Raw genomic sequence first — 11,517 nt, 5'->3', positions numbered from 1 at the left:
AGGGAAAACAAAGACAATAATAAAGGGAAAAAGAAAGGACAAATAACTAACCCCCCGGCTGCCCCAGCCCCGAGCCCCGCGGGGGGAGATCCCGGGCGGAAACGCCGGCTTAACAGTCAGGGCTTAACCCACGTCGGTTTAACAAACAGTAAACCCCAACGCCGGTTTAACAAACAGGGTTTAACCCACGTCGGTTTAACAATCAGGGTTTAACCCACGTCGGTTTAACAAACAGGTGGCACCGGGACATTTGCGCAGGTTGTGGTGACGTCGGCCGGCGGCGCCCGCGGCCCCAGATGCACCAACGCGGCCTCCGCTCGTACCCGTGACCAATGAAATCAAAACCCATACAAATAAACACAAATAACACAAATAGACGCACAAATAAACACAAATAATACAAACAGAAGCACAAATAAACACAAACAGAACCCAGGCGGAAAGCGCGGCCGCCCGGCCCAGCCGCCCCGCGTCGCCGTTTCCCTCCTCTCCGTCCCACCCACCCAAAAATCCTCTTTATATCCCAAACGGCCTCGAAATCCCAAACCCGGCTCCAGCGCTGGTTCATTCTGGTGGATCTGGGGGGCGGCCGCCAGGGAGCAGCGGGAAGCGTTTTGGGGGCAGAAACCGCTTTTTGGAGCAAAACCCATTTTTAGAGCAGAAAGTGGTTTTGGAGAAGGAGCAGTTTTGGGGGCAAAACCCACAGTTTTGGGGCAGGAGCTGCCTCACCTCAGCCCGGCACGGAGACCCCGGTCAGCCCGTTCGCAGCCGCAGAAATGCCGCTTTGGGCAGCGAGAAGTGACCGTCCCCCCGAAATGCCGCTTTGGGCACCGAGAAGTGACCGTCCCCCCGAAATGCCGCTTTGGGCACCGAGAAGTGACCGTCCCCCCGAAATGCCGCTTTGGGCAGCGAGAAGTGACTGTCCCCCCAAAATGCCGCTTTGGGCAGCGAGAAGTGACCGCCCCCCCGAAATGCCGCTTTGGGCAGCGAGAAGTGACTGTCCCCCCGAAATGCCGCTTTGGGCAGCGAGAAGCAGCCGCCGCCCCCAGGCCCCGCGGAACAAAAGCGCCGGGGCGGAGCGGCCCGGGAACCGCGCCGGGACAGCCCACGCTCCCCGGGTTCTGCTCCAACGCAAAATTCCGCCACACGGGGAGCGGCCGGGACACGTTTTGGGGCAAAATCAGCTGTTTGTGGGTCCCGCGCTGGAGAGGGAGAACGTCCAATAAACCGAGTATCAGGTAACACTGAGTGACCAGGAAAATGAACAACAGTAAAAGAAAGTGAAGGAAAGGTAATATGGTATAATATAGTATGATATAATACAATAGAATATAATATGATACAGCACAATATCATATCAATCATATCATTGTATCATATCATCATATATCACATCATATCATCATATCATATCATATATCATATCAATTACAAATATCTATCATACATCACCTATCATCTATGATGTATCATCTATCACCTATGACATATCATCTATCACCTATGATATATCATCTGACATATTATATTGTAAATAGAACAAAGTAAAACAGAAGAAAGCAAAGCAGACTAAAGCAGAATCAAACAGAACAATATAAACCAGGATCAGGCTGTGCCGGCAGCGCCCCCCCCATGCACAGATTCGCTTTTGCACCGTAAAGCTGATTTTACTTATTTTATTTTTCCCAACAAATTCTGCGGTTCCGCCAGCGCCACCCGGAGCCAAACGGTGTTGGTGCGGGCGCACGGAGCGGGACGGGAAACCGCCACCCGCGCTGACACCGGCGCGACCGCCGGCAGAGTCCGGGGGAAAACGCCTTTTGTGTCCCAGCCTCTTTTCTGTGGGGAAAAAGGTCTTTTTTCCCCCAGAAAGCAGCCGGGAGGCGCCTGGAGATCAGCTCCGAACCCGTCGTGCACGCCGAGGGCAGATCGCTGCCCGGGGTTGTTCAGTGCGGGTCGGTGCGGACACGGTACCGGGCGCTACAGCAGCAGGCGACGCTGGCGATGCCGCAGGGCCGTGGCGGTTCCTCGCCGTGCCGGCGGGTCGGCGCGGACACACGGGGGTTAACGGGCGCTACAGCAGCGGGCAGCAGGCGATGCCGCAGGGCCGTGGCGGTTCCTCGCCGTGCCGGCGGGTCGGCGCGGACACACGGGGGTTAACGGGCGCTACAGCAGCAGGTGACGCTGGCGATGCCGCAGGGCCGTGGCGGTTCCTCGCCGTGCCGGCGGGTCGGCGCGGACACACGGGGGTTAACGGGCGCTACAGCAGCAGGTGACGCTGGCGATGCCGCAGGGCCGTGGCGGTTCCTCGCCGTGCCGGCGGGTCGGCGCGGACACACGGGGGTTAACGGGTGCTCGGTGCCGGTCTCTACAGCAGCGGGTAGCAGGCGAAGCTGGCGATGCCGCAGTGGTTGTGGTGGTTCCTCGCCATGCGGATGTAGCCGGCGTCGCCGAAGTGCACCCCCCAGCTTGGGGACGGGGGACAGAGGGACAGACAGAAATGTTTGAAAAAGGGGAAATTGAAGTTACTTGTTCTGTGAGTGAAGAGGCTGATGTGCCGACATCTCAGCATCGAGGCGCTTCATTGTTCATTCACTTTCATTATTCAGGGTCAACGGTTGGACTCTTGGGAGACTTTTGGTCTCTTCCAACCCAAACTATGATCCTGTGATTTTATAATCCTACAAGTAACCATTTCATGGCATTTCTAACCCCATATCAAGTCATGACGACACCCTCAAGGAACTTAAGGTGGGTGTAGGTGCATTTTAGCTGCATTTAAGGTCCCGTCACACCTCCAGGTGCTGGGACACGGTTGAGCGTAAATTCGATGATTTAATGATCTAAGGACCGACCCCAATTCCCAACCTCTAACGAACCCTCTTGCACAAGCAGCAGCTGATCCCCCTCCCGCCTCCGTGAACATCACAGAACACAGAACATCGTCATTACAGACGTCGGTTACTACAGAACGGTGAGGATGCCGGCGGGAGGCGCCGTTCCCTAGGGACGAGCGTACGGACAACGGGGGTTTGGTGACGGATGGTCGAGCCTTTACCTGTTCTTCACGAGCCAATAGTCTTTACCGTCGAGGGTCCCGTAGCCGATGACGACCACGGCGTGATTCACCTCGTCCGTGCACCGCGGGTCGTCGTACACGCCTGCGGAACAGCGCGGTGGGGAAGGACACGGGCCACAACGCCCCTCAGCGTCAACGGCAACCCAACCTCAACCCCAAACCCAACCACAACCCCAACCCCAACCCCAACCTCAACCACAACCCTCAACGTCAACCACAACCTCAACCCCAACCCCAACCACAACCCTCAACCTTCAACCTCAGCCTCAACCCCAACCCCGACCTCAACCCCGACCCCAACCCCGACCCCAACCCCGACCCCAACCCCGACCCCAACCCCGACCCCGACCTCCACCACCATCGCTGCTGTCTCAGGCTTTGCCATATCAAGCCCTTCAACCAGGAGCTAAGCCCCAAATTGCCGTTTTCCACCCAATTTCCCAAGCCTGACGTGCAGACAGACCCGGGAGTCGGCGAGGAAGGCCGGGGGTGGAGGACGTACCTGACTTGTACAGAAAGAAGGTGGGCTGGGTGGCGTCGATGGCCACGGCCACCGGCCCCACGGTGGCCACGGCGTCCCTCAGGGCGGCCTCGTCGCCGTACGGCAGCTCCACGTACCTGGAGCAGGTGGCGGCGCGGCTGGACGCGTTGTACCGGCACGTCCCGTTCTGGGGGGACAAGGGACGGTGAAGAACGTGGGGAACACACCGGGAACATCTCCAGACCTTTGGGACGTTTCTACCAACTCGTTTTCACCCTGTGCGACCCCGTTCTTTGCGTTTCTTTGACCCCCGCGTGCAGGTGACAGCAGAGACGCCCGGGGGACCGGGAGGGACACCCGGCCCTGTCGCTCCCCACACCAGGAGCAGCCAAACCGAATCAGCGGAACTTTGTGCCTTCTTTCTAGAAACCTCTGATGACACCACCTCTCACTTCCCTATCGAAACTGCCCCATTTCTCGCCTTTCCCATCAGAACCTCCCCCTCCTCCTCCTCATCCTCAACTTCTGCTGCCAGCTCAGCCCCAACACTCGAATTCCGCTTTTCCCCCTGGGGCTGAGCAGTCGCTATTTGGACCCGTTTCCATGGGCCGTGTTGCCAGGACTCGGCTCGTTCGGGCGCCTCCGGACACCGGGACTCTCACCATGGGGAGCTCCGGTTCCCACGGCTCCGTCGCCCAGCCCCGCAGCATCACGCAGCACCTGCTCTATTTTCTTTAAAACCAGCCTTTTATGAACGTGTTCACCGGAAATGTCGCCTACTGAAGTGGTAAAAATATCAGTATCCCACTCCTTAGCTACAGAAGCTGGAATAAGATCTGACGCCGGACTCGGGGCTCCTGTCCCCATTTTCCCTTCCGCACGGCGCGTTGCGCCATAATTTATGTAGGGCAGGAGTAAACAGGTAGAAATTCCGGCTGCTGGTGCCGCCACTCGCTTACGAGGAAAAAAGAATAAAGGTCCCTTCCCCGGGTTTGAACGAATCGGCCGCAGAAGCCGAGGAGACGACACAGGGCGGTGGAAACCGCAACAGAGGGAAATCAGAACCATTTTGGTTGGAAAAGACCCTCAAGGTCATGGAGTCAACCGCCAACCCAGCGCTGGCGCTGCCCCAGGCCCCGGGAACCCCGTCCGCACGCGGTTAATGGGTGGAAGAGGAGAAGAAGGGCCACAGAGGAGCAAGGGCCGCGCGCCCGCCCTCGCGCGTCCCGCGGGGCTCCATCGCCCACCTGGGCCGTGTAGGGGTAGGACTCGTCCGAGTCGATGCCCTCGTTGTCGATGATGTACTGGAAGGCGCTGGTCATGAAGCCTCCCGCGCAGCCCTTGTTCCCGTACATGGCGGAGCAGTCGACGAGGTTCTGGGCGCTCAGGGACACCAGCTTCCCCGTCTTCAGCTTCACCTGCCCCTCCAGGGCCCCCACGGCGCTGAAGGCCCAGCACGACCCGCACGCGCCCTGCGAACCCCGGGGCTCAGACGCTGCCCCGCGGAGCCGGGGCCCTGGGGGGGAGCGGGAGCCGAGGCCCCGGGAGGGAGCGGGAGCCGAGGGGAGGGAGCTGGAGCTGCTCTGACCTGGTTCTTCACCTCGGTGACGCAGCCCTGGTCCCTCCAGTCCACTGTGTCCGGGGTCTCGCCGCGGCGCTGCGGGCGGTACCGGGAGCTCCGGTTTGCCCGAGCAGAAACCTTGAGCCCGGTTAACGAAGCTGCCACTTCCTCACTGGTCTGGGGGGAAAGAAAACACGAATTACTGGAAAACTCCAGCTCACGAGGTTCTGCTCTCGGCAGGTCCTGCCGGGGCTGCAGGGGACGTCCCTTGAGCGGTCTGAGCGGCAACAGTCACCAGGTTTGGGGAGTCCTTGGCTTTCTAATTCCTTACATTTAGTTTCCAGATGCTCGTTTGGGTTGGACTCGACCATCTCCAGAGGCCCCTTCCAACCCCAACCGTCCCACGATTGAAAAGGGCGAGAAAAAGAAACCACGGAGCTTCACTCCAGCACCAAACCCCCTGGAGCCGGCGGGCGGTGCAGGAACCCCCCCGGCCTCGGGCCGCCGAGGAGGGCGGTTTGCACACATATAATGACCAGGACCGAGCGCGTCCACCCAAACGTTGCATTAACGAGTTATTTCCCAACGCCCGGTTGCTTCACGCCGGCGGGTTGGTCCGAGCAGCTTCTCCGTGATTTCTGGAGCCCACGAGCAGACGTGTCCCCCAGCGCCGTCCCCGCGGTGAACGGACAGCGAGCGCGGCACCCACCATGTCCCCCAGGTGGTTCAAGGCCAGCTGGTAGGAGCGCAGCCCCAGCGAGTGCTCCAGGTTGTGCAGCGTCACCAGGCGCAGGTTCCTCTCCCACGTCTCCCGCCGCTGCCCCTCCTCCTCCTGCAACCGAGCAGACCCCGTGACGCACGGCGACGACCCCCGCAGCCGCTTCACCCCAAAACCTCGTCGGGAGCCCCGCAAACCCGACTGTGCTCCGAGGAGCCGCTGGACCGTCTGTGACACCGCGGCGGTCGTGGCGGAGCAGCACGGCCACATTGTCACCTCCACCCCGAGCCCCGGACACCGGTACCTCGTGCCGATACTCCTTGCCATAGGTTTTCTTCCAGAGCTGCCAGTGCCAGTCCAGCGCGGGGTCGGGCTGTCCCGGCGCCACCGGGAGGGTGACGGTCCCCAGGATGGTGACAACCACCAGGAGCTTCATCCCGCTCCGCCGGGACCGGGGACTCGGTGTCACCTGTGCCGGGAGCCGAGGGCTCGGAGCCGCAATTGACCCCTTGGTGACAAATCCGGTTTGGCGAGGGCGGTGGTGACACCCCCGACGTGGCGCGGTGTCCTCACCGGGTGATGCCACCGGCTCCCGTCCCACCCCCGCCCTCCGGTTCCCCCAAAACTCCGCGGGACGGGCTGGGAAATCCCACCCGGGCTCCCGAACGGCGCCGGGGGGCGAGTGTCCCGCCCCACCCGCGGACACCGACACGCGGGGACACGTCCGGGCGACGGCGCGTCCCGCGGCTCCACCCGCCCGGGGGACGTTTCCACATCACCTGGTCAAGCGGCTGGTTTGGCAAACCTGCCTTTGCCAGCGTTAAATATGTACGTGTATATATATAAGACAAACAAGAAAAGAAAACGGCAAAAAGACTCCCAAAACAAACCACAAAAAACCTCATAAACAAAGAAAAAAAAGTAATAAAAAGTAGTAAAATAAAAATAAAAGAAATAAAATAAATGAAAATAACAGGGTTGGGCAGAGAAGATGGCGACAGAGCCCAGCAGAAACCAGAATTTCTCCAGTTTTACTTCCTCCAGCCCCGGCGCCGTTTGAACACAAAGCCCCGACGTACCTGGCAAAGCCGCTTGTTGGGTGGCGCGTCCGGACCCGCGGGTGACGGGGACGGAGCGGAGCGTCCCCAGCGCCGGGACGGACAGCGGGACAGACACCGGGACGGACACCGGGACAGACACCGGGACACCGGCTGCGATTTGCCGGACAAATCACGAGCCAGGAAATGAGGAAACACTCTGATTTCGTTTTCGCTTCGCTGGGAGCCGGCGCGGCCGTCACGCGGCTCTTTGAACCGGGATGGTCGCAGCCACCACAAAATGATGGTTTTCTCCCCAGACGAGCGGCCGGGCCCTGCGGAGGGCGGCGCTGCCTGTGCAGCCGCGGCAGGGGTCGCGCTCCGCCAAAATTGATCTGTTTGGGCATTTGTTGTGGTTTGGTGCTGAGCTGAGAGACGGGACGGGGCCGAGGCTGGAGCTGGGTTGGGCTGGGTAGACCTGGGCTCCCCGCTGAAACCAGCCCAAAACCGGGCTTAGAAGTAAATAAAATAAAAATAATAAAATAAATAATAAAATAATAATAAAATGAATAAAATAAAAATAAAAGAAAATCCCATTTATTCAGTGCTGGTTTGAACTGGGTAGACCTGACCTCCCAGACCTCAGCTCCGCGCTCACCTGGGTCAGTACCAGCTGCAGCAACAAAAGACAACAATCTCATTTATTCCCTTTCGAGGGGGTTGCACGGGGGGAAAGACACGGTTTAAGTCATTAAGGAATTAAATTCGTTAATGAATTAAAGCACCTGAGAAGCAGCAGGTGAAGGTGAATGAATCCATTTTGAATCCATTAAAACCACTTTTTTTGGTATTTTTAGAACAATCCTCCCAAGGCCAGAGATGAGGCACCGGGTGGGATTTCAGCCCCGACGCGAGGACGAGGCGGAAACGTCCCGAATTGGGGTTTTGGTGGTTTGTAGGCGGCGTGTCCCCAGCGCCGCTGCGCCGGCGCGGCCGATCCCCCCCGGTGTGGGGGTCCCGGGGCGCCCGTCGGCTCCTGCGCTTCGCAAACGCCAAAAACATGTTTACAAACACCTCTTAATGCAAAGAGCCCGAGGCCCCGGAGCGGCCGCGTGTCACCGCTCTGTCACCGCTGTTTGTCACCACTTTGTCACCAGTTTGTCCCCAGATCACCCCGCTCCCTTCGTGCTGACTCAGCACCCGGGACTTTCCCAAAGGAGCAAAAATCCCAATTTTTGGAGCCTAAAAAAGGCCGATTGTGCCAAAAAAGCGCATCCTGGGTGCCCCTCGGGGAGGAGAATGAAGGGAGCAGCTGCTCAGCGACCGCGTTTGGACCTGTTTTCACCCATTTTTCACCCAAAAAGCCATGGCCAATGCTGGAACCGGCTCCGGGGACGAATTGCCCCAAATCACCACCCAAATGGGAGTTAAAATGAAATCTGGGAGGTGGCCGCGGTGCCGAGCGCGGTGGCGACGGTGGCTCAGCCGCGGCACCGCGGCGCAATGGAGGGCTGGGGAAGCGGAGCAGGACGGCGCCGCCCTGGGGGGTTTTCTACCCTAAAACTGGGAAATGGTGTAAAAACCCTCCTGCGTCCGACTGTTCCACCACCTGAGCCCCGTCCCCCGCGGCGCTGGCGCCGCGCAGCGAACCAGCCCCGCTGTTGGTTCCCAGCAGTGGTTTATTTCACAGACAAGGGCCGGCGGGGCCGTGTCCTGCACGGGGGGTCCCACCCGGGATGCCGGAGCCGTTCGCACCAGCGTCCCCGGGCGGGTGCAGCGTCCGCGGCACCGACGGCGCGGAAAAGGGGTCTCGGAGACAATCGGAACTGGGGGGTCCTCCCCGCGGAGAAGCAGAATCTCCCCAAACCGGAGCGACGCTGGAGATGGGGTGGACGAGGCTGGACTCGGGGTGGGGAGCCGGGCGCTCACATCTTGGGGAAGCTGGCGAGGTTGGCGACGCCGCAGGCGTTGTTCATGTTCCGCGCCAGCAGCACGTAGCCCTTGTTGCCCCACTCCTCGCCCCAGCTGCACGGAACCGCGGAGCCTGAGCCGCCGGCAAAGCCCGGCTTGGTAAAGCCCGGCCCCGAGCGGCCCCGCCGTACCTGTTCTTGATGATCCAGTGCTTGGCGCCTTTCTGCGCGCCGTAGCCCACCGCCAGCACCGCGTGGTTGATGTTCTCGGCGTTGCAGCTCTCGTCGTAGTAAACACCTGGGGGGACGGTTGGTTACGCGCCGGATAACCCCCCCCGCCGGATAACCCCTCTGGATTCCCGGGCCAGGCTCCTCACCGCGGCTGTAGAACTGGAAGGAGGGCAGGCTGGCGTCGATGCCCACGGACACGGGCCCGATCCTGGCCACCGCCCTTTTCAGGGCCTTCTCGTTGCCCGGCGGGATCTCCCGGTAGCCGCGGCACTTGGCCGCCTTCCCGCTGGGGCTGTACATGCAGCTCTCGTCCTGCGGGACCAGCGAGGGCAGGGGACGTGGAGGGGATGGTTGGGGGAAGAAGATGGGGATGGTCAAGGGGAGGAAATGGCGATGGTCGGGGGGAGGAGAGGACGGGGCCGCGTCCCCACCTGGCCGATGTAGGGGTAGGCGTCCTCGGAGTCGATGCCGCGGTTCTGCCGCACGTACTCGAAGGCGTTGGTCATGTAGCCGCCGCCGCAGCCGTCGTTGTTGGCCACGCAGTCCACCAGGTTCTGGGGGCTGAGCGGGAGCAGCTTCCCCGTCCTGCGCTTCAGCTGCCCCTCCAGCGCGCCCACCGAGCTGAACGCCCAGCACGAGCCGCACTGGCCCTGCGGGGACACGGGGGGACACGGGGTGACACGGGGGGGACACCGAGGTGCCACCGCGCCCCGGGAGCCACCCGCTCACCTGGTTCTTGACGGGCGTCACGTAGCCTTTCCTCCTCCAGTCCACGGCCGCCGGGGCTCGCTGGGTCCAGTCGGGGACGTAGAGGGTCCCGTTGTGACGCTGGTGGCCACGAGGCACCTTCAAGCCTGTCATGGTCCTCACCACCTCCTCGCTGGTCTGGGGCCGGACGGGGGGTGGGCGGGTGTGACCGCGGGGCTTGGGGACAGAGCAGCGCCCAGGGGTGCTCGTCCCGTCCCTGCCACCCGCTGCCGTCCCGGTGTCACCCACCATGTCCCCCAGGTGGTTCATGGCCAGCTGGAAGCTGTGGACGCCCAGCGCGTGCTCCAGGTTGTGCCGGTTGATGTACTTGAGGTTCTTCTCCCAGATCAGCCTCCGCGCCGCCTCGTCCGCCTGCGCCGCGGGGAGACGCCGCTGGGTGCCCCGCGTGTCCCCCCGGAGCCCGCGGAGCCCCCCGGCCGTACCTGCCCGTTGTACTCCTTGCCGTACGTTTTCTTCCACAGGCGCCACTGCGCGTCCAGCTCGGGCTGAGGTTGGGCCACCGCGGCCGGGACCAGCAGGGCCAGCAGTGCCGGCCACCACATCCTGGGGACGGGGACTGAGCTGGGGGACACTGCGACCCCCACACGCCCAGTTTCGGGGCCGAGACCCCCCATCCACCCTGCTTTGGGAGCAGAGGAACCGGGACCTCCCCGCCAACCCCGTTTCGGGGCTGGTGGGGACCAGGACCCCCTCAACTGCCCAGTGTTGGTGCCACGACCCCCACACCCAGTCCCGGGGGGGAGCAGGAGTCCCCACGCCCGGTTCGGGGCCGGGGGGGGAGCAGGAGTCCCCACGCCCGGTTCGGGGCCGGCGGCGCTGGCCGAGCGCCGGCATCACATGAGCCGGCAGCCGGTTCCCATTAACCCACCCGGCTCTTCCCCGCAGCCCCGGGCCGGGAATAAACCGAATTTCGGGGGTGCAGGGGGCGCCATGGGGGACCCCAGCATCCCGTCCCCCCCTTTGCTTCACCCGCTTTCTCCCCGGCAGGGGATGCAGCCCCAGCCCCCTGTGCTCCGTGCCTCAGTTTCCCCTTCACTCCCCCAACACTGACGGTCCCGGCGCCGCCGCGCCAACCCGTTCCCCCCACTCCCACTGGGGACCATTCCGGGGGACAAAAGCCACCCAAGCGCCCCAGCAAGGCCTTGTCAGGCCCCCTGTCCCCCCACTTACCCCGGCATGGCGCTGCGGGGACACGGGCGGCGGGACCGGGGTGGCGGGACCGGGGGCCGCAGCTGCAGCAGCTTTTATGGCGCTGGATTGAGGAAGTCGGAGGCAGCTGGAAAATGTTGGCGGCTGCGGCGGGGGAAGGAGGGGACGGGGGACACGGGGGGGCACAGGGCGGGGGGGACACGGGGGGGGCACAGGGCGGGGGACGCGGGGGGGCACAGGGCGGGGGACACGGGGGGGCCACGGGGGGGCACAGGGCGGGGGGGCCACGGGGGGGCCACGGCAGCGGCTCCTCCGGCTGCACGTGGGGCTGAGCTGAGTCAGGGGACGGGGGCTCCGGGGACATCGGGACGTGATCCTGCCCTGGGGACGTGATCCTGCCCCCACCTCCCTCCTGGGGACAACCTCTTGTCCCAGGATCCCCCCTTGGGGACATTCTCCTGCCCAGCATTGCACCTTGGGACACTGGGGACATCCTTCTATCCCAGAGGTGTCCTCCCCCACCAGTATCCCTCCCTGGGGACACGGGGGACGTCCTCCTGCCCCAGGATCACACCCTGGGGAC

General features: G+C 62.3%; 2 protein-coding genes across 4 annotated transcripts; both read right to left on the bottom strand.

The window, feature by feature from the left end:
- Positions 1 to 1,281: 1,281 nt before the first annotated feature.
- Positions 1,282 to 7,486, bottom strand: CTSS (cathepsin S). Of its 3 annotated transcripts, none has more exons than XM_082072864.1 (8): positions 6,919 to 7,477; positions 6,144 to 6,347; positions 5,831 to 5,953; positions 5,149 to 5,298; positions 4,808 to 5,032; positions 3,582 to 3,747; positions 3,059 to 3,161; positions 1,282 to 2,468 (listed from the first exon to the last, which is right to left on the bottom strand). In XM_082072864.1, exons 2-8 carry the CDS (start codon positions 6,273 to 6,275, stop codon positions 2,369 to 2,371), a joined length of 999 nt encoding a protein of 332 aa, XP_081928990.1. In that variant the 5' UTR covers positions 6,276 to 6,347; positions 6,919 to 7,477; the 3' UTR covers positions 1,282 to 2,368. The 3 variants fall into 3 exon arrangements, with proteins under 3 accessions (XP_081928990.1, XP_081928991.1, XP_081928992.1); XM_082072865.1 differs by having other exon boundaries at positions 6,144 to 6,308; XM_082072866.1 differs by lacking the exon at positions 1,282 to 2,468 and adding an exon at positions 2,477 to 2,665 and having other exon boundaries at positions 6,919 to 7,486.
- A 448-nt stretch (positions 7,487 to 7,934) lies between these two features.
- CTSK (cathepsin K) lies at positions 7,935 to 11,088 on the bottom strand. The gene is made up of 8 exons (XM_082072863.1): positions 10,956 to 11,088; positions 10,208 to 10,328; positions 10,014 to 10,136; positions 9,747 to 9,902; positions 9,449 to 9,667; positions 9,164 to 9,329; positions 8,979 to 9,084; positions 7,935 to 8,901 (listed from the first exon to the last, which is right to left on the bottom strand). Exons 1-8 carry the CDS (start codon positions 10,961 to 10,963, stop codon positions 8,802 to 8,804), a joined length of 999 nt encoding a protein of 332 aa, XP_081928989.1. The 5' UTR covers positions 10,964 to 11,088; the 3' UTR covers positions 7,935 to 8,801.
- Positions 11,089 to 11,517: the final 429 nt, after the last annotated feature.

This window comes from Streptopelia decaocto, assembly GCF_964273445.1.
Source record: "Streptopelia decaocto genome assembly, chromosome: 26".
Taxonomy (NCBI): domain Eukaryota; kingdom Metazoa; phylum Chordata; class Aves; order Columbiformes; family Columbidae; genus Streptopelia; species Streptopelia decaocto.
Note: the sequence above shows the minus strand (reverse complement) of the source record. Positions and strands in the feature narration are given on the sequence as shown.